The sequence below is a fragment of the Poecilia mexicana genome, unplaced genomic scaffold (assembly GCF_051168715.1).
Source record: "Poecilia mexicana isolate PSO_F unplaced genomic scaffold, ASM5116871v1 scaffold_13, whole genome shotgun sequence".
NCBI lineage: Eukaryota > Metazoa > Chordata > Actinopteri > Cyprinodontiformes > Poeciliidae > Poecilia > Poecilia mexicana.
This window is the reverse complement of record NW_028263382.1, coordinates 7,992,043-8,014,797: the sequence shown is the minus strand read 5'-3', so window position 1 is coordinate 8,014,797 and position 22,755 is coordinate 7,992,043. Positions and strand designations below refer to the sequence as shown.

The 22,755-nt window shown below is 36.9% G+C and overlaps 2 protein-coding genes and 1 non-coding gene across 4 annotated transcripts; 1 reads left to right on the top strand and 2 right to left on the bottom strand.

Annotated features, from left to right (window-relative positions):
- Positions 1-204: 204 nt before the first annotated feature.
- Positions 205-11,479, top strand: LOC106919782 (cytochrome P450 2G1-like). Its single transcript, XM_088011630.1, has 9 exons — positions 205-400; positions 1,368-1,530; positions 1,620-1,769; positions 2,681-2,841; positions 3,804-3,980; positions 4,694-4,835; positions 5,339-5,526; positions 8,519-8,660; positions 10,986-11,479. Exons 1-9 carry the CDS (start codon positions 230-232, stop codon positions 11,165-11,167), a joined length of 1,476 nt encoding a protein of 491 aa, XP_087867756.1. The 5' UTR covers positions 205-229; the 3' UTR covers positions 11,168-11,479.
- Positions 7,015-7,086, bottom strand: trnaq-cug (transfer RNA glutamine (anticodon CUG)). Its single transcript has one exon. It is a non-coding gene; the product is annotated as a tRNA-Gln (tRNA).
- Positions 11,480-13,186: 1,707 nt separating the features above from the next.
- Positions 13,187-21,967, bottom strand: LOC106920055 (cyclin-dependent kinase-like 1). Of its 2 annotated transcripts, none has more exons than XM_088011631.1 (9): positions 21,727-21,967; positions 21,506-21,627; positions 19,130-19,202; positions 18,438-18,569; positions 17,001-17,229; positions 16,241-16,323; positions 16,109-16,165; positions 14,803-14,955; positions 13,187-13,459 (listed from the first exon to the last, which is right to left on the bottom strand). In XM_088011631.1, exons 1-9 carry the CDS (start codon positions 21,892-21,894, stop codon positions 13,364-13,366), a joined length of 1,113 nt encoding a protein of 370 aa, XP_087867757.1. In that variant the 5' UTR covers positions 21,895-21,967; the 3' UTR covers positions 13,187-13,363. The 2 variants fall into 2 exon arrangements, with proteins under 2 accessions (XP_087867757.1, XP_014846767.2); XM_014991281.2 differs by having other exon boundaries at positions 17,001-17,201; positions 18,479-18,569.
- Positions 21,968-22,755: the final 788 nt, after the last annotated feature.

The window sequence follows — 22,755 nt, the reverse complement described above, 5'->3', positions numbered from 1 at the left end:
TTGTCTTATTTCAAATGTAAGATATTTGAAGCTACTAGACCAAAAATACTGTGTTTTGAAGTGAGAAGGGGATTTTGTTCAGCCTAGAAAAGAATAATACCGTCCAGATGAATGTGCGCTGTGCTAAAGGTGAGTCACGTGGTTCAGTGCAAAAACAGCAGCTCTGCTATAAAAACCCCTCAGAGGGACGCAGGGTTCAGAGTCTGGGCTGCAGGTAGTGGAGAGCGCCATGGAGTTTTCCGCAACATTTCTCCTGTCGGTGCTGATCGTAGCTCTCCTCTGGTTCTTTTCTGGTAAAAACACCCAGAAGTACCGTTTGCCTCCTGGACCCAGTCCGCTGCCTCTCATAGGAAATCTGCTGCAGCTGAAAAAGGCAGCGCCGTTTAAAAGCTTCCTGGAGGTGAGTTTGTGATTAAAATGAATCTGCAGTGTGGGCACAGGGCTTGTTTATTCCACAGTTACAACAACAACAACATAAAAATGTTAATGTATTCTGTTGGGAGTTTAATCTACTGGACTAGCGTCCTATAATCAGAGTTGGGACATTCCCATATGTTTCCGGAGAAAATGCAATGCGAAAACCACGCAAATATATTTACAAACAGCGCATAAACTGCAGCAGTTAGATAAAAAAAAATTGGACACATTGCACCTAACAGCAACATAAAAATGTAAATAATATGCAGGAAAAGAGACAAAAGATCATATTCTAGATAGAAAAGAGATTAATATTGGAGGAATTTGGAAAACAAGTAACATTTAATTTAATTTTATAAGTATTTCACAAGGAAATTCAAATTATAAAATTATCCACATTTTAATTAGTTTTTTAGAAACTCTACGATATCAATAGGTGGCTGGCGGTAATATCGTTTCTCCCCAAACGCCAATATAAATCAAGAAAAAGAAGAACTGCAACAGTTAGAGCATTGAACGTAGTTCATTCTGTGTTTGGAGTCATTTTTTAAAAATATATTTGTAGATAAACAACACAAGAATGACTTCGGTGAACTGCTGAATCATGTTGCGTACATATTTATTAATACCCTGGTAAAATACACACTTATTTTGTCATATAATGTTATTTTAACCAAAAACAGTTTCATTTGAATATTTGAATCTACAAATTTCAATTTTACAATAGTTGTCCAGCTACAAGCACAATAAACTGTTTTATATAGTCAGTAGAAAACGTCAGAAATGTGGGATTAAGATACATGTTACTTCAAAAATACAAAAAGCATTCTGAGAAAAAATAAATACATTTCAAGAGTAGAAGTTACGCTGGAGAACCAGTGTCAAGTTAATAAGAGTCAAACCAAAAGTCAAAATAAGAATGTATAATTAATATTTCGTTTTTCATTCAGTTCAGTAAAACCTATGGTCCTGTGATGACCTTTAACCTGGGCTGGCAGCGGGTCGTTGTTCTGGTCGGATATGACACGGTGAAGGAAGCTTTGGTGGACCAAGCAGATGACTTCACAGGCAGAGCGCCGATACCGTTTCTGTACAGAGCCACCAGAGGATACGGTAACTTCTTCAAAAATAATCTGAAATTGCATGTAAAGGCTCTGGTAGCATTTTGTGCGACTTTTCAGCTGAACATTTCTGTTTGGCAGGTATTGGGATCAGTAACGGTGAGCGCTGGCGTCAGCTGCGGCGCTTCACTCTGTCGACTCTACGAGACTTTGGGATGGGACGGAAAGGGATGGAGGAATGGATCCAGGAGGAGAGCAAACACCTGAGGGCGCGCATGCGCACCTATAAAGGTCTTTATTGATCACATTAGTTAAATAAATTATCTAGAGAACGGAAATGTCACCAGAAATATCTGCAAAAACACAAAATCTTTCCAAGCACCAAGTATCTTAGTACACTTGAAATAAGTTACAAATAACTTTTTAACAAGATATAGGAGCTTGTTTCAAGTTAATAATTCCCTAATATTGATGAAAAAGTTCTAGTTCCACTGGAAGAATGTTCCACTGCGCCGTTACCTAGCAACCCCAGTCAAGCTCAGACCGTTACCTAGCAACCCAGTTCTATTTCCACTGACAGATTTATAACATGGAAAAATGCCTTCTTATATGTGAAATAATCTACCAGAGGAACAACACAACCCCAAGATTAAAAGTCAGAAATGAAAAAAAAAAAAAAAATCCATCTAAAATTAAAAATCTTTTCTGAGATTCTGAGAACACATTTGAATTCTGATATTAAAAGTCAGCATTCTGAGAAAAAATGCATAAATTAAATCAGTGAAATTAAATCTGAGAAAAATATTGTAATTATGGGATTAAACATTAGAATTCTGAGAAAACATTAATAATTCTGAAATTAAGTCTTATTTTGAGGAAAAAGTCAGAACTGTGGGGTTGAACTTCAGAATTCTGAAGAAAAATTTTTAATTCTGAGACTAAAAGTTTAAAATCTCAGATTAAATGTCAGAATTCTGAGAAAAAAGTCAACAGTTTGGGATTAAAGTTTGAAATCTGAGGAAAAACTGTCAGAATTTTTACTTTTTCCAGTTACCGTAATCCTAAAATTTTCTGTCACTGCAAAATAAAACAACTTTTAAAAACCCTGATAAAACTGGTTACAGAAAGGAATGTTGGAAATCATTTTAAGCAAAAAAAATAATTAAAAAATTATTTGGCAATGTTTTTATGTTCACCTCCAGGTGAACCTTTTGACCCAACCATCTTGCTGAGCCGCACCGTGTCCAACGTGGTCTGCTGCCTGGTGTTTGGACAGCGCTTCAGCTACGAAGACAAGCACTTTGTGAATCTACTGGCTGTCATAGCTATGATCGTCAGGTTCAACAGCAGCCCTAAGGGCATGGTAAGAGCAAGCGCCTCCATAAAGGCGCCATTTAACTCATGATAGTCTGGATTAAGTGTAAGAATTCTAAGAAAAACGTCAGAGTTTTGGGATTAAAACCCAGATAATAAATATTCAGAAATTTGGGATTCAATTCTGAATTTTGAAGGAAAAGTCATAACTCATTAAAAGTCAGCAATCTGATGAAAAAAAGTCAGAATATTATGATTAAAAGGCAGAATTATGAGAATAAATATTTAGATGAATCCCTTTGATCCTCTCTAATCCCATAATTCCCACTTTTTTCTCTGAATGCTGACATTTAATCCCAGAATTTAGAGAAAAATGTTGAAATTCTGGGATTAAATGTCAGAATCCTGAAGGAATTTGAGAATTATGAGATAAAATCTCAATTATCAGAAAAAAGTTTGCATTTCGAGGTTAACAGTCAGCATTGTGAGAAAAATAATCTGAATTGCAGTATTTATCTTCAGAATTATAAGAAAAAGGTCAGAATTTTGAGATTAAAATCTGACTTCTGAGAAAAAAGTTCAAATTTTGAAATACAAAATCAGCAATTCTGAATTTAAAAATCAGAGTTATGGGATTATATGGGATTAAATTTTTAATTTTGAAGGAAAAGTCATAATTCCATCATTAAAAGTCTGCAATCTGATGAAAAAAAGATTGCTGACTTTTTTCACCAATCTTTTTTCATTTTCTATAGTTATAATTTTAACTATAGAAAAGTTAAAATTATGAGATTTAAATGTCTGAATTCAGAGAAAAAAAGTTTGATTTCTGAGATTAAAAGTCAGCATTCTGCTACTGAAAGTCAAAATCCTGTCCACTTACCACAACCACAGCATAAAGACTCTTTTACACTCGTTTTATAATCTAAAGAATCAAGTACTAACTTTATTCTGTTAAACGTTCCCATTTATGATGAGTTGTGGACTAAATCTGCGGCGTTTCCCCCTCAGATGTACAACATCTTCCCGTGGCTCATGGAGCGACTTCCTGGCAAGCAGCACGCCGTTTTTGGAAAGATTGAGGAGATCCGAGACTTTGTCAAGATGAAGATCCAAGAACACAGAGACAGTCTGGATCCCAGCTCTCCCAGAGACTTCATCGACTGCTTCCTCATCCGGGTTCATGAGGTCGGGAAGACGAGGAAGATTTCCTGTTTCTATAAACCAAATCAACCAAAAGCAACATGGAACATTTACTTCTGGGGTTTATTTCCTTCCAAACGTCGTGTATTAAACCTGACTTCAGAAATATTACCACTGTTATCATATTATCTCGACTTTATTAGTCTTGTAATATTACTAATTTATTCTCAAACTACAGAATTTATTCTGAAAATATTTTGTCTTTATTCTCAAACAACTTTGTGCTTGTAATTTATTCTTATGCTATTATGACTATAGTCATACGACTATTCTCAAAATATTATTTTATTCTCAAAATAGTGATACAATTTTTATATTATGACTTTGTCTGAAAATTTTACTTTATTCTCTTATTGTTTTGACTTTATTCTTTTATGACTTTATTTTTGTAGAATTATTACTTTTTTCTTGTATCCTAACCCTAAAGTCATAATTTGAAGGATGGAATGAGTTTTAACACACACTAATCATCTTGTAGTCTCAAGAAAACTACCAGGAAATTAATTCATCTTGAGAAAACTATTAAAATAGGCAGTTATAAGTGTTTTCATAGGGCTCTCCAGTACTGGTGGGTTTTGGCCATTTGCTGCTAAAAGCTCATTTTTTGTGTAAAAAGCATCTTTGTTCTGTCGTCAGAGCTTCTTTTAAGTTCCTCCAAGGTTCAGACGATAACATTCAGGATCTTCTGTTCTCTCCAGGAAAAGGAAAATCCCTCCACTGAGTTCCACTACGACAACTTGGTGGCTACCGTGATGAATTTGTTCCTGGCGGGAACAGAAACCACCAGCTCCACCATCAGACACGCGCTGAGTGTGCTGATCAAACACAGAAACATTCAGGGTAAACAGAGACTTTACTAACAAAATATTACAACTTTATTATCAGAAATTTAATATCAAAATATCAGGGCTTTATTATTGATTATTTTGACTTTATAATCAACATATTATCATTTTATTGAAATATTAGGAGCTTAATTCCTAATTATTCCTTAATACTGATGAAAAAGTATTACTGGCAGATTATTTGACTTAACATTTTTCCCATGTTATGAGTGAAATAATATGGCAGTGGAACTAGAATTTGGTTGCTAGGAGACGGACCAGGTTTTGCTTGGGTTGCTAGGTAACGGCAAAGTTCCCGTTCTTAGCAAAACTTCTTCATCGATACTGAGGAATTATGTATCTAACTTGTAAGTAACTTTTCTTCCTGAAAAGTTACTTACAAGTTAGTTTTCTCTAATTTCAAGTGTACTAAGACATTTCCACTAGAAACTAGACCAAAAATACTTGGTAATCTCTGTGTTTTTGACAGTGTGGCGGCTACTCTTTCGTCTTCTCCAGAAAAAATGCAGGAGGAGATTGACTCTGTGATTGGACGGGAACGGTGCCCCAACATGGAGGATCGGAAATCCCTGCCGTTCTCGGACGCCGTCATTCATGAAATTCAGCGTTTTCTGGACATCGTCCCCTTCAGTCTCCCTCACTACGCGCTGCAGGACGTCTCGTTCAGGGGTTACACCATTCCAAAGGTGAGCCACAGTTAAGCAGTTAGTTCTGATCATTGGTTCCCAAAGGTGAGCCAGCAAGGACTATAAACAGGAAAATTTCTTAAGACCAATTTACTATTAAAATTTCCCATTAACATTGATTTATTGAAATGGCTCCCAATTCAAGTTATGGGCTGTTTAAATTATAACTTGTTAAGTTGCTTTATTTTTAAGCCTTTTTTAATTTTGGCATATCCTGGATGACTGAGAACAAATAAGTAGATAGAAATTAATATCTGGGAAGTATCATAACTTAGACTTAACACTTAAAACACCAAGGTTTATGTAGAAAAATATTCAGATGTTATTTTGTGGTTTTAAACGCTCCATATTGAAGACAATGAGAAATAAAAGCATAACTTTCTTTCTTTTTCTATCTGTTCTCTCTTCTGTTCTCGGCTTCCACACAGAGCTGGTCCACTTGCTCAGCCCCTCCCTCCCTTTTCAAACTCTTCTAATTAACTAAAAGTTAAAGAGCTAAATATGAATGAGATGTTTGCTACCTTTGACAAAAAAGCTTAAGTCTATGAAAGCAGTGTAGCAGTTTAGCTAATGAGGTAGCTCATCATGATTCAGCCAAAGTAAGAAATTAACGAACTGCAGTTGTTGATTGATGTGTTTCTTCTTATTCAGCAGTGACTGTAAATAAAATGTTTACTTGTCTTTTGCTTTAAGCATTTACTTACCGGAAGGTTGTTTGTTAAAGCTGCAGAGCCACAGCTAACAGCTAGTAGCTAGCTACTCACTTCTGAGACTGTACTGTGTGTTGCTCCTCCTAATCTGGACTGAACCATTGTTCTAATAACGGTAGGGGAGGCCTAACAAGTAATTCTGTTTTTTCTGAGAAAAATGGCAGATTTAGTTCGTTATTTGTTTCTTCTGCCTTTTCATGTTGATATTATTGAAATGCAAATGTTTCTTGAAGGATTTTTTTTTGGGGGGGGGGAAATTCTAGACTTTTCCAATATTGAGAGGGGGTCCAGACCTCCGACCCCCCCGGGATTTGCGCCTATGAGTGTGGTGCTAATAATGCAGAGGTCAATGGTTCATTTCCCTTACTGGCCAATTCAAATCTAAGAACATCAACACATATAAAAGGCTGAAAAATCTAATATTATGCATGTTGATTTTGTAAAATATTAGAATAAAAACATTTTAATCAAATGCATTGTGTTAAGATTATGTAAATTATTTAATCAATGGAAACTCATCATTATCTTCAACGGTCAGAGTGTGGTACTAATAATCCTGAGATCATGGTTCAATTGATTTTGAAAAACATAGGAATATGAGCACTTTTCTCAAATTTTTATTGTGGTAAGATCATGTGAGTTTTTCTTCAATCCATGAATACTCAGTAATTTGGTGAACAAACTGTCAGACTTATACCAGTGCCTAATTTCACATTATAGTCCATAAACTAAGCTTTAGATCAAATAATGAATTGAAGATGTCAGGAACAGATACAAATGGTTCTACTGAGACTTGAACTCAGATCACTGGATTCAGAGTCCAGAGTGCTAACCATTACACCATAGAACCACCAAGTGGCATTTTGAGTAAACTAGCCTCGATTTCAAAGATGACTAGATTGAAGTCGATTGGCAAATGAACCATCATGAAAGAGGAAGACTCTTGTTGTCTCAATACACACTGTGAGAAGCACAACCTACAAAATCTGTTTCTGTCTGGTTTCGAAGCAGAGACCTTTTGCGTGTGAAGCAAACGTGATAACCCCTACACTACAGAAACTGAAGTTCCCTTTGTTTCAGTTTGAGGTTCCAAATTTGAAGATGTCAGATGCAACACATCAAGTTTCTAGTGAGGTTTGCACTCAGATGCCTGGATTCAGAGTACAGACCGCTGCACCATCGAACTCTTGCTGACCTTTAACCACCTCAATGAGAAGCCCAGAATGCATGTGGCTGGTTAGCTCAGCTGGTTAAAGCATAGTGCTAATAATGCCAAGGTCTTGGGTTCAATTCCCATACTTGTCAGTTGAAATATAAACTGGTTCAGACAATCAACTCCAAAGTATTTAAGATAAACCATTTCATATATTGATTTTGAAAAACATAGGAATATGAGCACTTTTATCAAATCTTCATCATGTAAGTCCTTCTTAAATTCATGGAAACTCAACAGTCTGTAAGGTAGGATAGCTCAGGAGGTTGGAGTGTGGTGCTGGTAACACTCAGGTCAGGGGTACAATCCCCATACTGGTCAATTCAAATATAAAGTCTCTCAGACAATCAACTCTTCACAATAAAAAATGGTTCAAAAATAAAATCAACACTCTAAAATAAAAAATGGTTCAAAAATAAAATCAACACTCTAAAATAAAAAATGTTCAAAAATAAAATCAACATTTTAAAATAAAAAATATCACTAAAATACAATCAACATTTTAAAATTAAAAATGGTTCAAAAATACAATCAACACTTTAAAATAAAAAAGTGCTGGAAAATAAAATCAACACGTCAAAATAAAAAATGCAAGAAAGTATACCTTTATGCAAGTTGATTTTGAGCAACATTAGCGTGAGCGCTTTTGTTGAGATCGTCTAAGTTTTTAGCAAATCAATGAATTTTCATCCTTCTGAACAGCCAGTTAGCTCAGCTGGTCAGAGCTTAATGCTGATAACACCAAGGTCATGGGTTCAATCCCCCCACGGGCCAGGTGTTTTCAGACAATCAAGACTGTAAGGTAACAAAAGGATTTAAGTTAAACCATTTTACATATTGATTCAAAAAACATTAGAATATGAGCACTTTTCTCAAATTTTTATTGTGGTAAGATCATGTAAGTTTATTTCATATATTGATTTTGATAAACATTAGAATATGATCTTCATTGTTAAGATCATGTAAAATTCTCAAATTTCTGGAAACTGAACAGCTGGTTCGTTCAGCAGAGTTAAGCAGTTAGTTCTGATCCTTGGTTGTAACTCCTTGTCCTGCTGTTTTCCCGCAGGACACTGTGATCGTACCGTTGCTGCACTCTGTGCTGAAAGAGGAAAAGCAATGGGCAACTCCGCATTCCTTCAACCCGCAGCACTTTCTAGACCAGAATGGCAACTTTAAGAAAAACCCAGCATTCCTCCCTTTTTCTGCAGGTAAATCTGTCACCTCAAAACTACAAAGGAGCATTAAAGCCAAGAATAAAGTCGATTAAGTGAGTAAACTCGTAATATTTTTATTGCGAAATAATCCGAGAATAAAGTCAAAATACTACAGGAATAAGTCATAATATTACTATAATAAAATTGTACTAATACAAAAATAAAGTCGAAATAATCCGAAAAGAAAGTCAGAACATTTAGAGATTAAAGTCTTACGAGCATAAAGTCGAATAAGAGAGTAACGCTGTAATATTTGAAGAATAAATTTGTATTATTATGAGAATTAAGTCGGAATAATAAGGAAAAAAATCATAATAAAATGAGAATATAGTCTTAATAATAAACATATCAGGGTTAAGACAGACAGACATTTAAGACAGAATATTAAAGCCACACAGTTTTCAGAGTTTAATAAAACAATGATAAATTACAAAATTTTGTCATTTTGCAATCAAAGTTAAGAAAAATCTATATAGAACATACAACTATGCATATGCAAGATATTTTATTAATTTCTTTCTGCAGGTCTATTTTGTTATAGGAAAGTATTGCAATATTCAAACCTGCAATTTAGCAAGATATGTAAATCAGAGCTAGACCAGACATATTGTCTTTACAGAATATTAAAAAAATATAAACAAGGGCACAATGCAACCTTTTAGTGTACTGTAATCTATAAAAAAGAGCTGCCTGTTTCCTACTGCAGAGGAGACGAAGATGGTCCATTCAGGAAAGCAGAGCTGCATCAAACTTTAATGTGTAACTGCAGAAAGAAGGAAAAAAAAGCAAAATTTGAATTGTTAATGCATGTCACCATGAGAAAAACCTACTGAGTTTTGCTTAATTTAAAAAAAAAATTAAAATCACACATTTTTGTCTCATGAAGTGAAAAAACTATTTGTGATTCTCACATGACGTCGTGGGCAGGCCCTAAAATCACAACAAAAGATTTATGATGTGTGCAAATAAAAGTTTATGTTTGGCAAATAACTTTTTATAAGTTCACAAGACAAAAATGAGTTATTTAATTTTTAAAAGTTCTTTTTAAAAAACAAAACGTTTTGTCTTTAAATAAAAAATCATTACAATTCCAGTTTATTAACAATTAACAATTTTTTATTAAGTTTTATTAACAATTTTATTTTACCCAATTGAGGTCTTTTTTTTTTCATTGAATAATTGGGGAAAAAATAACTTCAGACTCTGCGAACCTGACCCTAAACTTAAAGTCTGGACTGAGTTTTTTCCCCTTCATTAATGACACTTTTATTACATACATTTCATCTATCATGGTAATTCAGGGTGAGTTATTTTTAATTCTAAATAAATATCCTACCTCTTTCAAGGTACATTTACCTAACGCTAGAATAAATGCAATGTACATTATGCAGCAAAGGAAATTAGAAGATCGGACATTTATCCATTATGGAGATGATCGGTTTTGGACGGGCGATGTGCCCCTATTGCATAAGCGATACTGAAGAATGACTGATATCATTAACGATACAGAGAAGAAGCTTTTCAGTTACCTAGCTTTGCTAGCAAAGTCGTAGCTAGCAGCTAGCTAATAGCATAACAACAGCAGCCTAATGTCAAGTATGATAAAAATACTGAATCGATAGATAAGAACAGTTCTTCCTCACCTGAGTGTCTCCTCCCGCTCAGTAGTTCTTCAGAGGAAGGCGGACGCAGAGGCCTGTCAGTGTCTGTTGTATTTCATTACCTCTCTGCTTAAACCGCGACTCCGTGCTGAAGCAGAAACGATACTTCAACGTTTTCCGTCATCTGACAAGAAGCAAGTCTACTCCACTTTATTCACCAAAAACGTTTTTTTTTTATTCAAAAATTGATCTGTAATCTGGAACGTTCGCTACGTTGAGCTCCAGTTAACCGCCTTATGTCACTGCGCGAGAGGCAACTGTGTCATGCGTCACGGGCAAAAGGTCAAAGGTAACAAGGCGACCGGAGGGCTTATTATGTTGTACAAAAAATACCCAACAACAAAAAATAATAATAGTTACAAATAATTTTAGTACATGCTATTATGTGTCAGAAGAGGGCTTAGGAAATAATAATAATAATAAAAAAATAAATAAATAAAAAATAAATAAATAAATAAATTGACCAAAAGGACACTTGGGGGCAAGGAGCAAAAAGGGCAGCTCCCCCCCCCCCACGTGCCTGAAATATATAATAAACGACTGAACGCGCATGACTTTATTTTAGTAGTTTTTTTTTTTTTAGTTGCTATAATTTGTGATAAACATTCAGTTAGCATGGACTGTAACATCATTTAATGCTTATATTTTGTGTCCTCAGGGAAAAGAGCCTGTGTGGGCGAGTCTCTGGCTCGTATGGAGCTTTTTATCTTCATAGTGACTCTCCTGCAGGACTTCACCTTTACCTGTCCTGGAGGCCCCGACAGTATTAACCTCATTCCGGAGTACAGCAGCTTCGCCAACCTGCCTCGTTCTCACAAAATCATTGCGACGCCGCGATGAAAGAGAAAAGCTGCTTCCATCTAAATATGAGGAAAACTTTGTCAATATTCTGATAATATCGGAAAAAATACAAAATTTTGCAACTGCGGTGTTTCCATTAAATAAGAAACGTAATTAACACACACACACACACACACACACACACATATATATATATATATATATATATATATATATATATATATATATATATATATATATATATATATATATATATATATCCTCCTGACTACCAGAAAAAAAATATTGTCCAATCACCATTTTTTTAAATCCCACATTCTTTGTAAGGTAATAAAAGGTTTTATGCACTTACTTTGTCTCTTCCCATAAAATGTGTTATTAATGATGAATGCCATTTTTATGAATTAGAAAAAGGTACGTACAAAAGTCCCCCCCCTTCACATGTGGTATCATTGAAAAGCCCTAAATGTCCTCTCTAGATACCAAAAGGAATTAATTCAGTAGAACGCAGGGGGTGGGAGATATTCAAGTTTAGAAATGTCCTCTACAGAGGACAAAAATTGGTGGTTGGCAAAAAGTCAGGTAAGCATTACCGCCACCTAGTGGTATGGACTGTGGTTCAAGATGTTTCAGTTTATAATATCGATATATATCTAAATATAATAAAACGTAGTATTAGGGTCATACTAATAAAAAATAAAATTATGTGAATAAAGTCATAATATTACCAGAACAAAGCTGAAATATGAGAATAAAGTTATATTATTTTAATTTTATCCTTGTAATTTTTTTTTACAATTTTCTTTGCATGAAACTCCATTGTAAGATAAATCAGTTGGGATCTTTTGTGAGTAAAAAATTAATTGTTACTGTATTATAACTTGTTGTAAAAATACCTAACCATTAACTACTGTGTTTTTTAAAACTTAACAAGGTGAAGCCCAACATTTTTACTTTCTCAAGTGAAGCATTGTAGCTTTCACTATGATGCCCCACTTGATTTATAGGTACGTAAAACTTTATTAGAAATTGCTTCAATTTTATTTCAATTGTAATGGAGACAAAAAAGAGCAAACACAAGAAGTTTGTTGAAAGAGATAAAACAAAACCGAGAAACCATAGCAACAAACAACATATGCATAAATAACAACAGCATCGCAGAAAAATACAGGGAACAAGTCAATATAAGGCATATTCAGTGGCAACAGCAGCCCAACGTAGAGTTGACAGATAGTGTTTACTCTCTCTGGTCTCATTATTTTTTACAGACAGGACCAAATTTATGATTAACACTGCAAAAACACAAAATCTTACCAACTATTTTTGGTCTGGTTTCTGGTGCAAATACCTTATTACACTTGAAATAAAGCAAAACCAAATTATAAGTCAGTTTTCAGAAAGACATAAGAGCTTGTTTAAGTCAATAATTCCTTAATGTAGATGAAAAAGTTCTCAATCGGCAGCTTATTTCAAGACATTTTCCTCCTGCTATAAGTGAAAAAATCTGTAAAATGGAACTAGAATGTGGTTGCTAGGTGACGAGTTGGGCTTGGCTGAGGTTGCTAGGTAACCACGCAGTGGAGTACTCCACCAGTGGAACTAGAACTTTTCCATCAAAATAAGGAATTGTTGATGTAAAACAAACTCCTATATCTTGCTGAAATGTTACTTACAAGTTAGTTGTGTATTATTTAAAGTGTTCTAAGATATTTCCGCTAGAAACCAGACCACAATGTTTCTTTTATGTTTGCATAAAACAAAAGAAACATAAAAGAAACTGTGTGACTGCCTGTGTAACACAGAGCGGCATACTGATGAGCTGCATGTGTAAGTTGATAAGTTCCAGGTCAAGTGATCCTGTGGAGCCGTGCGTCAGGCTGTCGCTGCTTGTTCTGATCCCTGTGTCTGTGTCGGATGGCGGGGATCACTGTCCAGGCCGCTGAAGGCTTGTTAAAAATCCATCGACTTGCTCAGAGGATCAGCTGTCATGGCGGGTTTTATTTAACCTTAATCAAAACTTCTACAGGTAAAGAAGTTAAACATGTAGTTCACATCATTCTGTACTGCTTCTTGTTCTATGTGTTTTTGATTAACAATACAAAGTCTCACTTCTTCCAAAAAGAAGCAGAACAATAAAAACGATGTTTTACATCAACCTGCCAGGATGAACCAGAAAACAGGAACTCTGAGTATCACTTTATAAACGGCTGAAGATAAAGTTGTGGATGTTTTATTTTAAATGTTGGGCAGGTGATATTTATGTTTTACTAGTTTCTTGACATCTGGGGCAGGTGAGACGTTACTGTGAGGTAACTGAGGAAGGTACTGGACCTAAGGAAAGACAGAAAACAGAGAAAAGTGCATTTCAACTGGACAACAGAAACAGAGCACATTTACTTGAGTACTGTACATAAGTACATTTCTTGAGTATCTTTCCTTCACTTGTGTATTTATTTTTTGGGAAACTTAGAACTTTTGACTCCACTTCAGTTCTGGGAAGCTCATCGGTTCTGGTTCCTATTGGCTCAGCATAATACAACACCGTGTTGGGAATATTGTAGAAATAAAGAGGAGGAAGAGTAAATTTCCCCCAAAAAACCTTTCCTACAACTATCAGGGAAATGTTTACAGAAAAAAAGGCTCAGAAATTTTTAGATTAATCTCAGAAAATGTTGAGAAAAAGTTTAGACAATTCAGAGTTTTGATGAGTTGAAGATTTGCTATAAAAAACTCAAAAACAAAATAGAGATTAATCTGACAAATTTGAGAAAAAATTTCTCTGAGATTTTTTGCAGAAATTTACTCAGTTTTTTATATCTACAATGGTCCTAAAAGTTTCTCCTCTTTTTCCTTCTGTGGGGCTTGAGTAAGTTTAAAAAAAGCATTTTTACAGGTGGTGCAGACGTTTTTAGCAGAGTCGTCCTCCGGGTCAGTACATCACCAGGTGGTTTCAGCAAGTTACAAGATTCTGTGGAAGCATTCAGAAAACAATACAACACAGTACTGATATAAGAAAATATAATTTGTACTTGGCCTGGACTCTGGCTGAAAAACATATCACGATATAAGAGTTTCCTGTCAGTTATTGATTAGATTTTTTTTCTTTAAATATTTGATAAACTGGCAAGCTGGTGGAGTTATCTTTCCTGTTTAATCCAGTTTTTACTCCACGTTGTTGTTTTTTAAGGAGCTATGAGGTGGCAAAACATTAAACTGCTGCTGCGCAAGTTACTGGACAGGCTGTTGCTAGGTAACCAAAGAGTGAGTGAGTTGCTAGGTAACCAAAGAGTGAGAGAGTCAGTCGATTCCACCAACCTAGCTTAGTTAGCCGTGAAAGGCTGAGCAGCTAAAGCATTTCCTCTGCCTACATCTCCCAGAATGCAGTGTGGTTCTGGATCTGAGTTCAGTGGAATTATTAAAAATTCTTTCAGACGCATTATCTATTGATATTGATCACCCATCTATCACAATATATATTATTGGTTTATCGCTCAACACTTTTGAATACTTGAGTATTTTCAAAAGTAAGTACTTCAGTACTTTAACTTGGGCAAACTTTTGATCGAGCAACTTTTACTTGCAGTTAAGCAGGATTTTACCATGAGCATCAATACTTTTACTGAAGTACTCGAAGTACTTTGTCCACCACTGAAGTCTGATGAAGACATCTTTACCCCAGCTTGTCTGCGCCGGGACGCCTTGTCATGCCTCCTCCCAGGGCGCTCCACTTCACGGCCCCAGTTGGCCCCGCCCTCATCCTGAAAGTATGGCAGCTCCAGCAGCTCCTCACAGGACAGCCGCAGGGACGGGTCCATCACCAGGCAGGACTAGAAACACCAAACATCCATCTCAGCGCCGGCTGCATGCGTGCTAAACAGCTTTCAGGGGAGATTACGGTAGAAACGAGGCTGTGCTAATAAGAAGTTCAGTCTGAGAGATAAATAGTTATTACAAAGCAGGGGGTCCAAAGTGCGGCCCGGGGGCCAGTTGTGGCCCGTGGGCTGATTTCGTGCGGCCCTGAACTGCAATTCGAAAATGATACGGAGACCTCTCATTTGTAATTTTCTTAAACATGGAAAATGTAACGTATAGCACAAAGTGTTTATATTTTTATAACCAAGATTTAACAAAAGTTAGAAGAGGCTTTTACTAAAATGATGCACCCAAATCAGCTTTTATTTAATTTAATAAACTTGATTAAATATAGTAAACATTTTGAAAGAAAGTGACCCAATCCTGGTCTTTACCACTGAAACTGAAAACTAGATGCTTTTCTTTTAAAACAGCAAACGTGCAAAACTTACAAAGACTTTTTTTGGCCATTGTAGATAGAAAAAAGTAAAATAATAAAAATAGTAAGAGTAAATTTCCACAATAAAACTCGGAAATCTGAGAGTAAATTTTCTACAGTAAACTTGGAAATTTCTGAGTTTTAAAAGGTTAAGATTTTCAACATTTTTTCTATAAAATTTCGGAGATGAATCTCAATTTCTGAGTCTTTTGGTAAAAAGTCCCATTCAATTTTTGGAATTAGAATAAATATCCATTTAAAAAAAGGAAAAAAATAAAATCTACTTTATTTGCCTGATTTCAGGTCTAAGAAAATCATCAATACACAATGTTTTTACAGCTGTTTACTACATGATGTCTTCCATGATGTAATGCACTATGAGCTGCCCAGTAACAAACTTGATCGATCGATCGATCGATATCTTCTAAGGATGCAATTTTGTCTTGAAAGAGCTGCTGAAAATAAACTTCCTTTCAATAATATGTAAATAAAAGGTGAGTAAATTATTAATATGAATAAAATGTATAGTTTCAGAACGTGGTAACTTTGCGCCTGTCACAAACATGATGCAGATTAACATCTTTTTTTAAAGATGAATTTAAAATAATCTGAGATATTCTGAAAATGTTTCAGCGATTCTGATCTCGAGGGATTATTGATCGATTATATTGTAAATAAACGTTTCTTACCTTCATGACCGTCAGAGCTTTGGCAGACGCTCCATAGAATCGCCTTTCCAAAGGCTCCTGGGATGAAACGAGAAAAGTTAATGAACATTTTGACCAAACGCTGTAATCTTTTGGTTCAGCGTGTCTGTTTACCATTGTGTCCGGTTCAGGAATACTGACTCCAGAAAAGAAAACATTGGAACGGAAAATCTGTTGGTGGTGAGGAATCAAATCACCTGCAGGACAAAATGAGATTAGAAAACATTTGGAGTCAATTTCCTTCCAACAAGTTCAAAACAAATAAGAAAAGCTGCACAGAGATGAAAGATATTTTCCAAACGGTCTTCTTGAATTTGAAACAGTTTTACATTGCAGTAAGATTCAATCAATTAATCAATTATTCTAATCTAATTAATCACAATTAATCAGATTAATCAGCCGTAACGCTAATAAAATACATCTAAGTTTGGGGTAGTAAAAGTTTAAAGGGTGTGAATACTTCAGAAAGCAGCGCCATTCTTTCTGCAATTAGCCTTTATTGAGTCTTACTAACTTAGTTGGCGATTTTGTGAATAATCAATTAGTCATGAATAAGCTGATCAATCGTTTCAGCCTTAATGCTAATAAATATATTTAAATTTATGGTAAACAAAAGTTCGAAGGTGTAAATACTTTAGAAAGGAGAGTTGTTGTTCCAGTAAATGGTATTTTTTTGAGTCTTACTAAATTATTTGACAATCATTTCAATAATCGATTAATCACAAGTAATCCGATTAATCATTTCAGCCTTAGTGGTAATGAAAGACATTTAAGTTTGTAGAAATAAAAGTTTAAGGGTGTGAATACTTCAGAAAGGCACTGTATATTCACAACTTTGTGAAGAGAGTCTCTTTTTCAGAGCTGTTCTGAGTACCGAGAGTTTTTCGGATGAGGTACAGCTGGTCAACGTCAGACTTCCCGGGCCAGAGAGGGTTCCCGCTTAGAAGCTCTGCAAAGACGCATCCAACAGCCCAAACATCCACCGGGGGTCCATACTGAGTGTCCCCAACCAGCAGCTCCGGGGCCCGGTACCAGCGGGTCGCCACGTAGTCTGTGTAGTCATCCTCTGGTCCAGCTGAGTAAACAAAGGCACATAGAAAACACTCAAACAACTAAAAGAGAATTAATTGATGGTTTAGTAGATTAAAATGAGCTCCAATTTATTACTTAATAATGTCCAATTAGACATCATTTTAGTGTTGTAGTTTGGCCGCCATCCAGCAGAGGGCGCCGCTGGTCAGTCTTAACCGAGCAAGTTGATACAAGATGGCGGCTGTACCAGGACTGTTTAAACCATAGACATAATATAAGGATATATTATATTGATATATATATATATATATTACTTATATTATGTCTATGGTTTAAACAGTCCGGTGTTGGATGTAAAATGCACTTTATGCGGATCTGTTTTCAAATATAGACACTCCACAAACTCCGTAAATTTCACTTCAATTTCTCGCTCATTCAGCCAAACACGAAGCAACGTCAGGTTCTGGATTTGCTACGAAGGGGAAGATGAGATGACAAAAGCAGAGTAAATAACAGAGAAAGATTTTAACATGAAGCCAATAAGCAAGGCTGATGTTGGAGAGCAGCTGAGTTGAAGTACTTTAAGCATTCCTTCAAGAGCAACCACGGATACTTCGGTACGAAAGTAAGAGTATCACTACTTGTTTTTACTCAAGTAAAAATAAAAGTAGCTTTCCAAGAAATTACTCAAGGAAGAGTAAAAATGTATTCAGTAAAAAGTCTACTCAAGTACTGAGTAACTGATTGTTAAATTATAAAATGATCGATTAAATGAAACTAGTTCCTACCCAACTCTGTATAAATATGTTGAAGTTTAATGTGAAAAAACAACTTTCTGTTTATTATCAGTACAACTGACAGACAACAGTGTTAACATTTAATGACTATACAATATGAAATATTAAGCCCATCAATAACAACAAAATTACGACTTTATTTGTTTGATTTTACTTTAATTTTTATTTTCTTGGCCTGCCAGTATTTTTATCTGAACAATTTTGGCCATTAATATAAACATTTACTCAAGATACTGAGCACTAACTAACGTAGAGGAAAGGATTACACAGCATGTTGACATGTGGATGTATGGTAACGTTACCCTGAAACCTGAAGCAGGAGACAGCACATGCACACACACACGCGCACACACACACACACACACACTGACTGACTGCTCCTTTTGTGCAAAGGAGTCATTCAAACACAATAAAGTGAGGAGGCTATCAGCAAAGACCTGCTCCATGTTCCGTGCTGAATAAGTCATTAGAGCTGCATTAACACTAAATGCAGATAAACACGCTGGCCTCTGAATAACCTTACTCAGAATGCGGGCGAAGCCAAAGTCACACAGCTTGATGACGCCGCTTTTAGTGAGGAGGATGTTCTCTGGCTTTACGTCACGGTGGATGCACTGAAAAAAATAAAAGAATAAATGAGGCAGGGCGTCAGAAACTATCATAGAAAGTAGGTTTACAGCAGAGAAATAAGGTTACAGTATGTTATGGACAACAAAATATAAAATATATGAGAAAGAAAGAAAACTACAGACAGATAAAAGACTTTAAGGCAAAAGTGCCAAATATACTAAATTGCTGCAGGTGTTTTGTCAAATCAGAGACTTTTACCATACAGGCGACTTTGCTGCATCCAAATCAGCTTTTGTTGAATTTGTTAAAGCGTTTTGAAGGATCCTGTTTTAATAACTGAGGATAAATTTGTTCAGTCGAGCCCAGGACAGTTTCCTTTTAGTGCAGCAAAGTCCTTTTTCTGTTTGTCTCAACAATACACTTAGGCGACTTTAATTGTGTGATTTTGGTTTAATTTTTATTTTCTTGGCCTGCAATGAACAATTTTGGCCCATGTGGCAAAAAGTTTGGACACCCCTGCTCTAATTAAAAATACTTCAAATATAAAAGTGTATATGTCTGTTACAGAAGAATGTTTATATTGCAGTAAAAAAAATCCACTGACGTTGTGTTTGTGACAGAAGTTCACAGCTTGCAGCGTCTGCCACACGATGCTTTTCAGCTGAGCCTCCGGGACCCTGCAGACAAACCAACACCAACTCACTCCTCCACAAGGAGCTCAACTTTCCCATCTAATACTTCAGGCATTAAAAAAAACACGCAGATAACCATAGGCCATCTCAAACAGCAGCAGCACCTTTGTTTCCATGAGCAGCTAGAGTTTCTGCTGCACTGCCTTATGGGAAAAAAACCCAGACAACAAGTCATCGTGGTTTGGTTTGCTGTCTGAGCTCTGAGGGCAAAGAGAAATGCATAACTTGATGTTCTGATTAAAAACTCTGAGTGGAGTTGTAAAGTAAAAAAGTAAAAGTACTTTGTTACTGTACTTAAGTTGAATTGAGGTACTGTTGGCAGCAAAGCACTCCGTACATTTAGCTGACTCTGTGAGTGGGCAATGCCCTCCAACACCCACCCATGCTGCAGGGCCCAGGGGCCCCACTAAGCCCAGGGGCCCCACTAAGCTAGAGACCCCACTAAGCCCAGAGACCCCACTAAGCCCAGGGCCCCCACTAAGCCCAGAGACCCCACTAAGCCCAGGGCCCCCACTAAGCCCAGGGGCCCCACTAAGCCAGGGGCCCCACTAAGCCCAGAGACCCCACTAAGCCCAGGGCCCCCACTAAGCCCAGGGGCCCCACTAAGCCAGGGGCCCCACTAAGCCAGGGGCCCCACTAAGCCCAGAGACCCCACTAAGCCCAGGGGCTCCACTAAGCCAGAGACCCCACTAAGCCCAGGGGCCCCACTAAGCCAGAGACCCCACTAAGCCCAGGGGCTCCACTAAGCCAGGGGCCCCACTAAGCCAGAGACCCCACTAAGCCCAGGGCCCCCACTAAGCCAGGGGCCCCACTAAGCCAGGGGCCCCACTAAGCCCAGGGCCTCCACTAAGCCCAGGGGCTCCACTAAGCCAGAGACCCCACTAAGCCCAGGGGCTCCACTAAGCCAGAGACCCCACTAAGCCCAGGGGCTCCACTAAGCCAGGGGCCCCACTAAGCCAGAGACCCCACTAAGCCAGGGGCCCCACTAAGCCCAGGGTCCCCACTAAGCCCAGGGGCTCCACTAAGCCAGAGACCCCACTAAGCCCAGGGCCCCCACTAAGCCAGGGGCCCCACTAAGCCCAGGGCCCCCACTAAGCCCAGGGGCTCCACTAAGCCAGGGGCCCCACTAAGCCAGAGACCCCACTAAGCCCAGGGCCCCCACTAAGCCAGGGGCCCCACTAAGCCAGGGGCCCTCATCCTTGTAAACCCGGCCCCATTGGAGAAACAGATTTCTCTACAGACGGACGCTCCACAAAGGAAATGTTTGGTCAGATTTAATCCCAGATAATTATCTAAAACGATTAAATGTCGTCTTGTACAGTTTATGTAAAAACCTGATTTAAAATGTAATTAAAATCTTGTTAATAACAGAATGTTCATTTCTGTTATTATTGTTCCTCAATCTATTCATTTGACAGATGCATTGAAAAGCGAACCACATGGTTGAATTATAAGTATCCTAACATCACTTCTACAAATAATTATCTCCCCAATTCAGGATTTACTGTATGAGAAATAAAATGCCTTAAATCACAGAAAGTACTTAGTATGACGAATAATCTGAATGAGGGAAAAAATAATGCCTTCATGCACAAATAGGAGATTAATTTTAATTTTCCTGTGTAATAAAAACAGTGATTTTTAAATTTATTTTTAATTTAATTTTATGTTCCTCCTTTCCGTAGACAGATTTTTTTTTCTTTTCTTTCCTTGGCAAGCATGAAATGACGCAAAAGAATCCAAATCAGCCAGGAAAATTAGGATTGGTGCAAATCTGATAATCTCCTTTAAAGAAATTCAAACAAAAAGCTCTTTTGCATCCAGTAAACAGATAATTCCCTGGACTTTAGCAGAGCTTACTTTAACTACGCCTGTCACATTCACACATTTTGCTGGAGGTTAATTTGTCCCAGACATTATTGTGATAAATGACAACATTGTTGTTTTGAAACCATTTTCAAGCAATGTCATGGTAATAATGGCATAATAATGCAAGAACATGTTCTCAAAGATCAATAAACTTTAAATTCTGATGAACATTTAACACTGGAACTAAAAGACATTTAAATATCCATAAACAAAACCAAATAAACAACAAATAAAATTATTAATGAAGTAAAAACAGCCAGTTGTGAACAGAGCACCAAATTAAAGACTTTTATCATCCAGTTTTTGGTAGAAAGAGAGAAACAATAAATTATGCAAATGGTAATTATTGAGCTCAATTTAATTTATCATGCAGTTAATTGAATTATTGTGACAGAGCTTTGATGGTGAGTTGATCTTACCCTTCGGGGTGTTTGTCCAGCTCATTGAGGACCGTCTGTTCGCAGAACTCAAACACCAAATGGAGCCGTCTTTTTCTCCTGAAGACTTCCAACAGGTTTACCAAATTCACATGTTTAAGCTGCTGTAAGACCAACAGGTGAAAAACAAAACAAAAGCTATAAGCTCTGGCTTCATGTTTTACATCAAACCTGATACTTTAAGGCGACACTACGCCTCTCACCTTAAGCATACGAGTTTCTCGCTGTGCAATCTTTTTGATGACAGGATCATCTTCAGACTCCACAAACTTCTTGATGGCAACTATCTGGCCTGTTTCTTTGTTCCTGCACTTGAACACCACACCGTAGGAGCCCTCGCCAATTTTGGCCAGTTTTTCATATTTCTCCATCGAGCAATTTCAAGTTACTATCTGCAGAATAGGCAAGAAAAAAAAATAGGACTCAGTTTTCAGCAGACTGACCGGATGATTGCTTCTAAAGTCAATAATTCATGCAGACCTAATGTATTCAAATTGTTTTGTAGATGATGAAAACGCGCTTGCACATACTCACGTGCAGAATCTAAGTTAGCCTCCAAAACAGCAAAACAGTTTTTCTACAAATAAAAGTTCCCAAAGCGTCTCACAGGTCTTTGTCCTGTCATTGTCAATGCTTCACTAAGAAGGTCACTGTGCCGTCTGCTCTTTTACTGCGTCATTACTATGGTAACCGCCCGAGGATTGTTTTCCCTCTTCGGGGCTCCGTTTTCTAATTTATAAACATTTCAAATTACAGTAAATGTTTAGCTGGCGCCTCTGGTCTTCGTTTAGGCGGAAAGCGGTCGGATAGATAACTTAACTTTACCTCTAATAACAAACGTGGGGGTTAAAATAAGCAAGGATACAAAAACACATGGCAATTCACAAAGCTACGTAAGCTAAAAGCTCTTACGTGGGAATACGTACGCCGTAACCATGGAGAAAAGCAGTGGGAAACGGCTTCAGTAAGCTGACAGTAAAATACACAATATTCTGCTCGTTTAGTGTTGAATTCATGGACTTACTAGGCAGTAGAGTTAATGTCGAGGAGTTGCCCAACGTTATTTAAAAGTCTGACAAATGGAGTAGGTTTCTTTTGGCTATTTAGAAAAGTTGTACAATTAGCATAAAATGTTAAACAAACGCACCAAGATTGCTACGTAAACGTAAACACGTACGTAAGTTCACGTTCTGTAACCATGGAGAAAATAAGTGGCTAACCATAGTGGCTAA

Bases quoted from the DNA above. Each gene is read 5' to 3' on its own strand.
- LOC106919782 (XM_088011630.1), top strand. From the start codon at position 230: ATGGAGTTTTCCGCAACATTTCTCCTGTCGGTGCTGATCGTAGCTCTC. The intron at 3,981-4,693 runs GTCGGGAAGACG...TGTTCTCTCCAG, and splicing joins TCCTCATCCGGGTTCATGAG to GAAAAGGAAAATCCCTCCAC. The intron at 4,836-5,338 runs GTAAACAGAGAC...CGTCTTCTCCAG, and splicing joins CAAACACAGAAACATTCAGG to AAAAAATGCAGGAGGAGATT.
- LOC106920055 (XM_088011631.1), bottom strand. From the start codon at position 21,894: ATGGAGAAATATGAAAAACTGGCCAAAATTGGCGAGGGCTCCTACGGT. The intron at 21,628-21,726 runs GTGAGAGGCGTA...TTGGTCTTACAG, and splicing joins GAGAAACTCGTATGCTTAAG to CAGCTTAAACATGTGAATTT. The intron at 16,324-17,000 runs GTACTCAGAACA...TTTGTCCTGCAG, and splicing joins CCTCATCCGAAAAACTCTCG to GTGATTTGATTCCTCACCAC.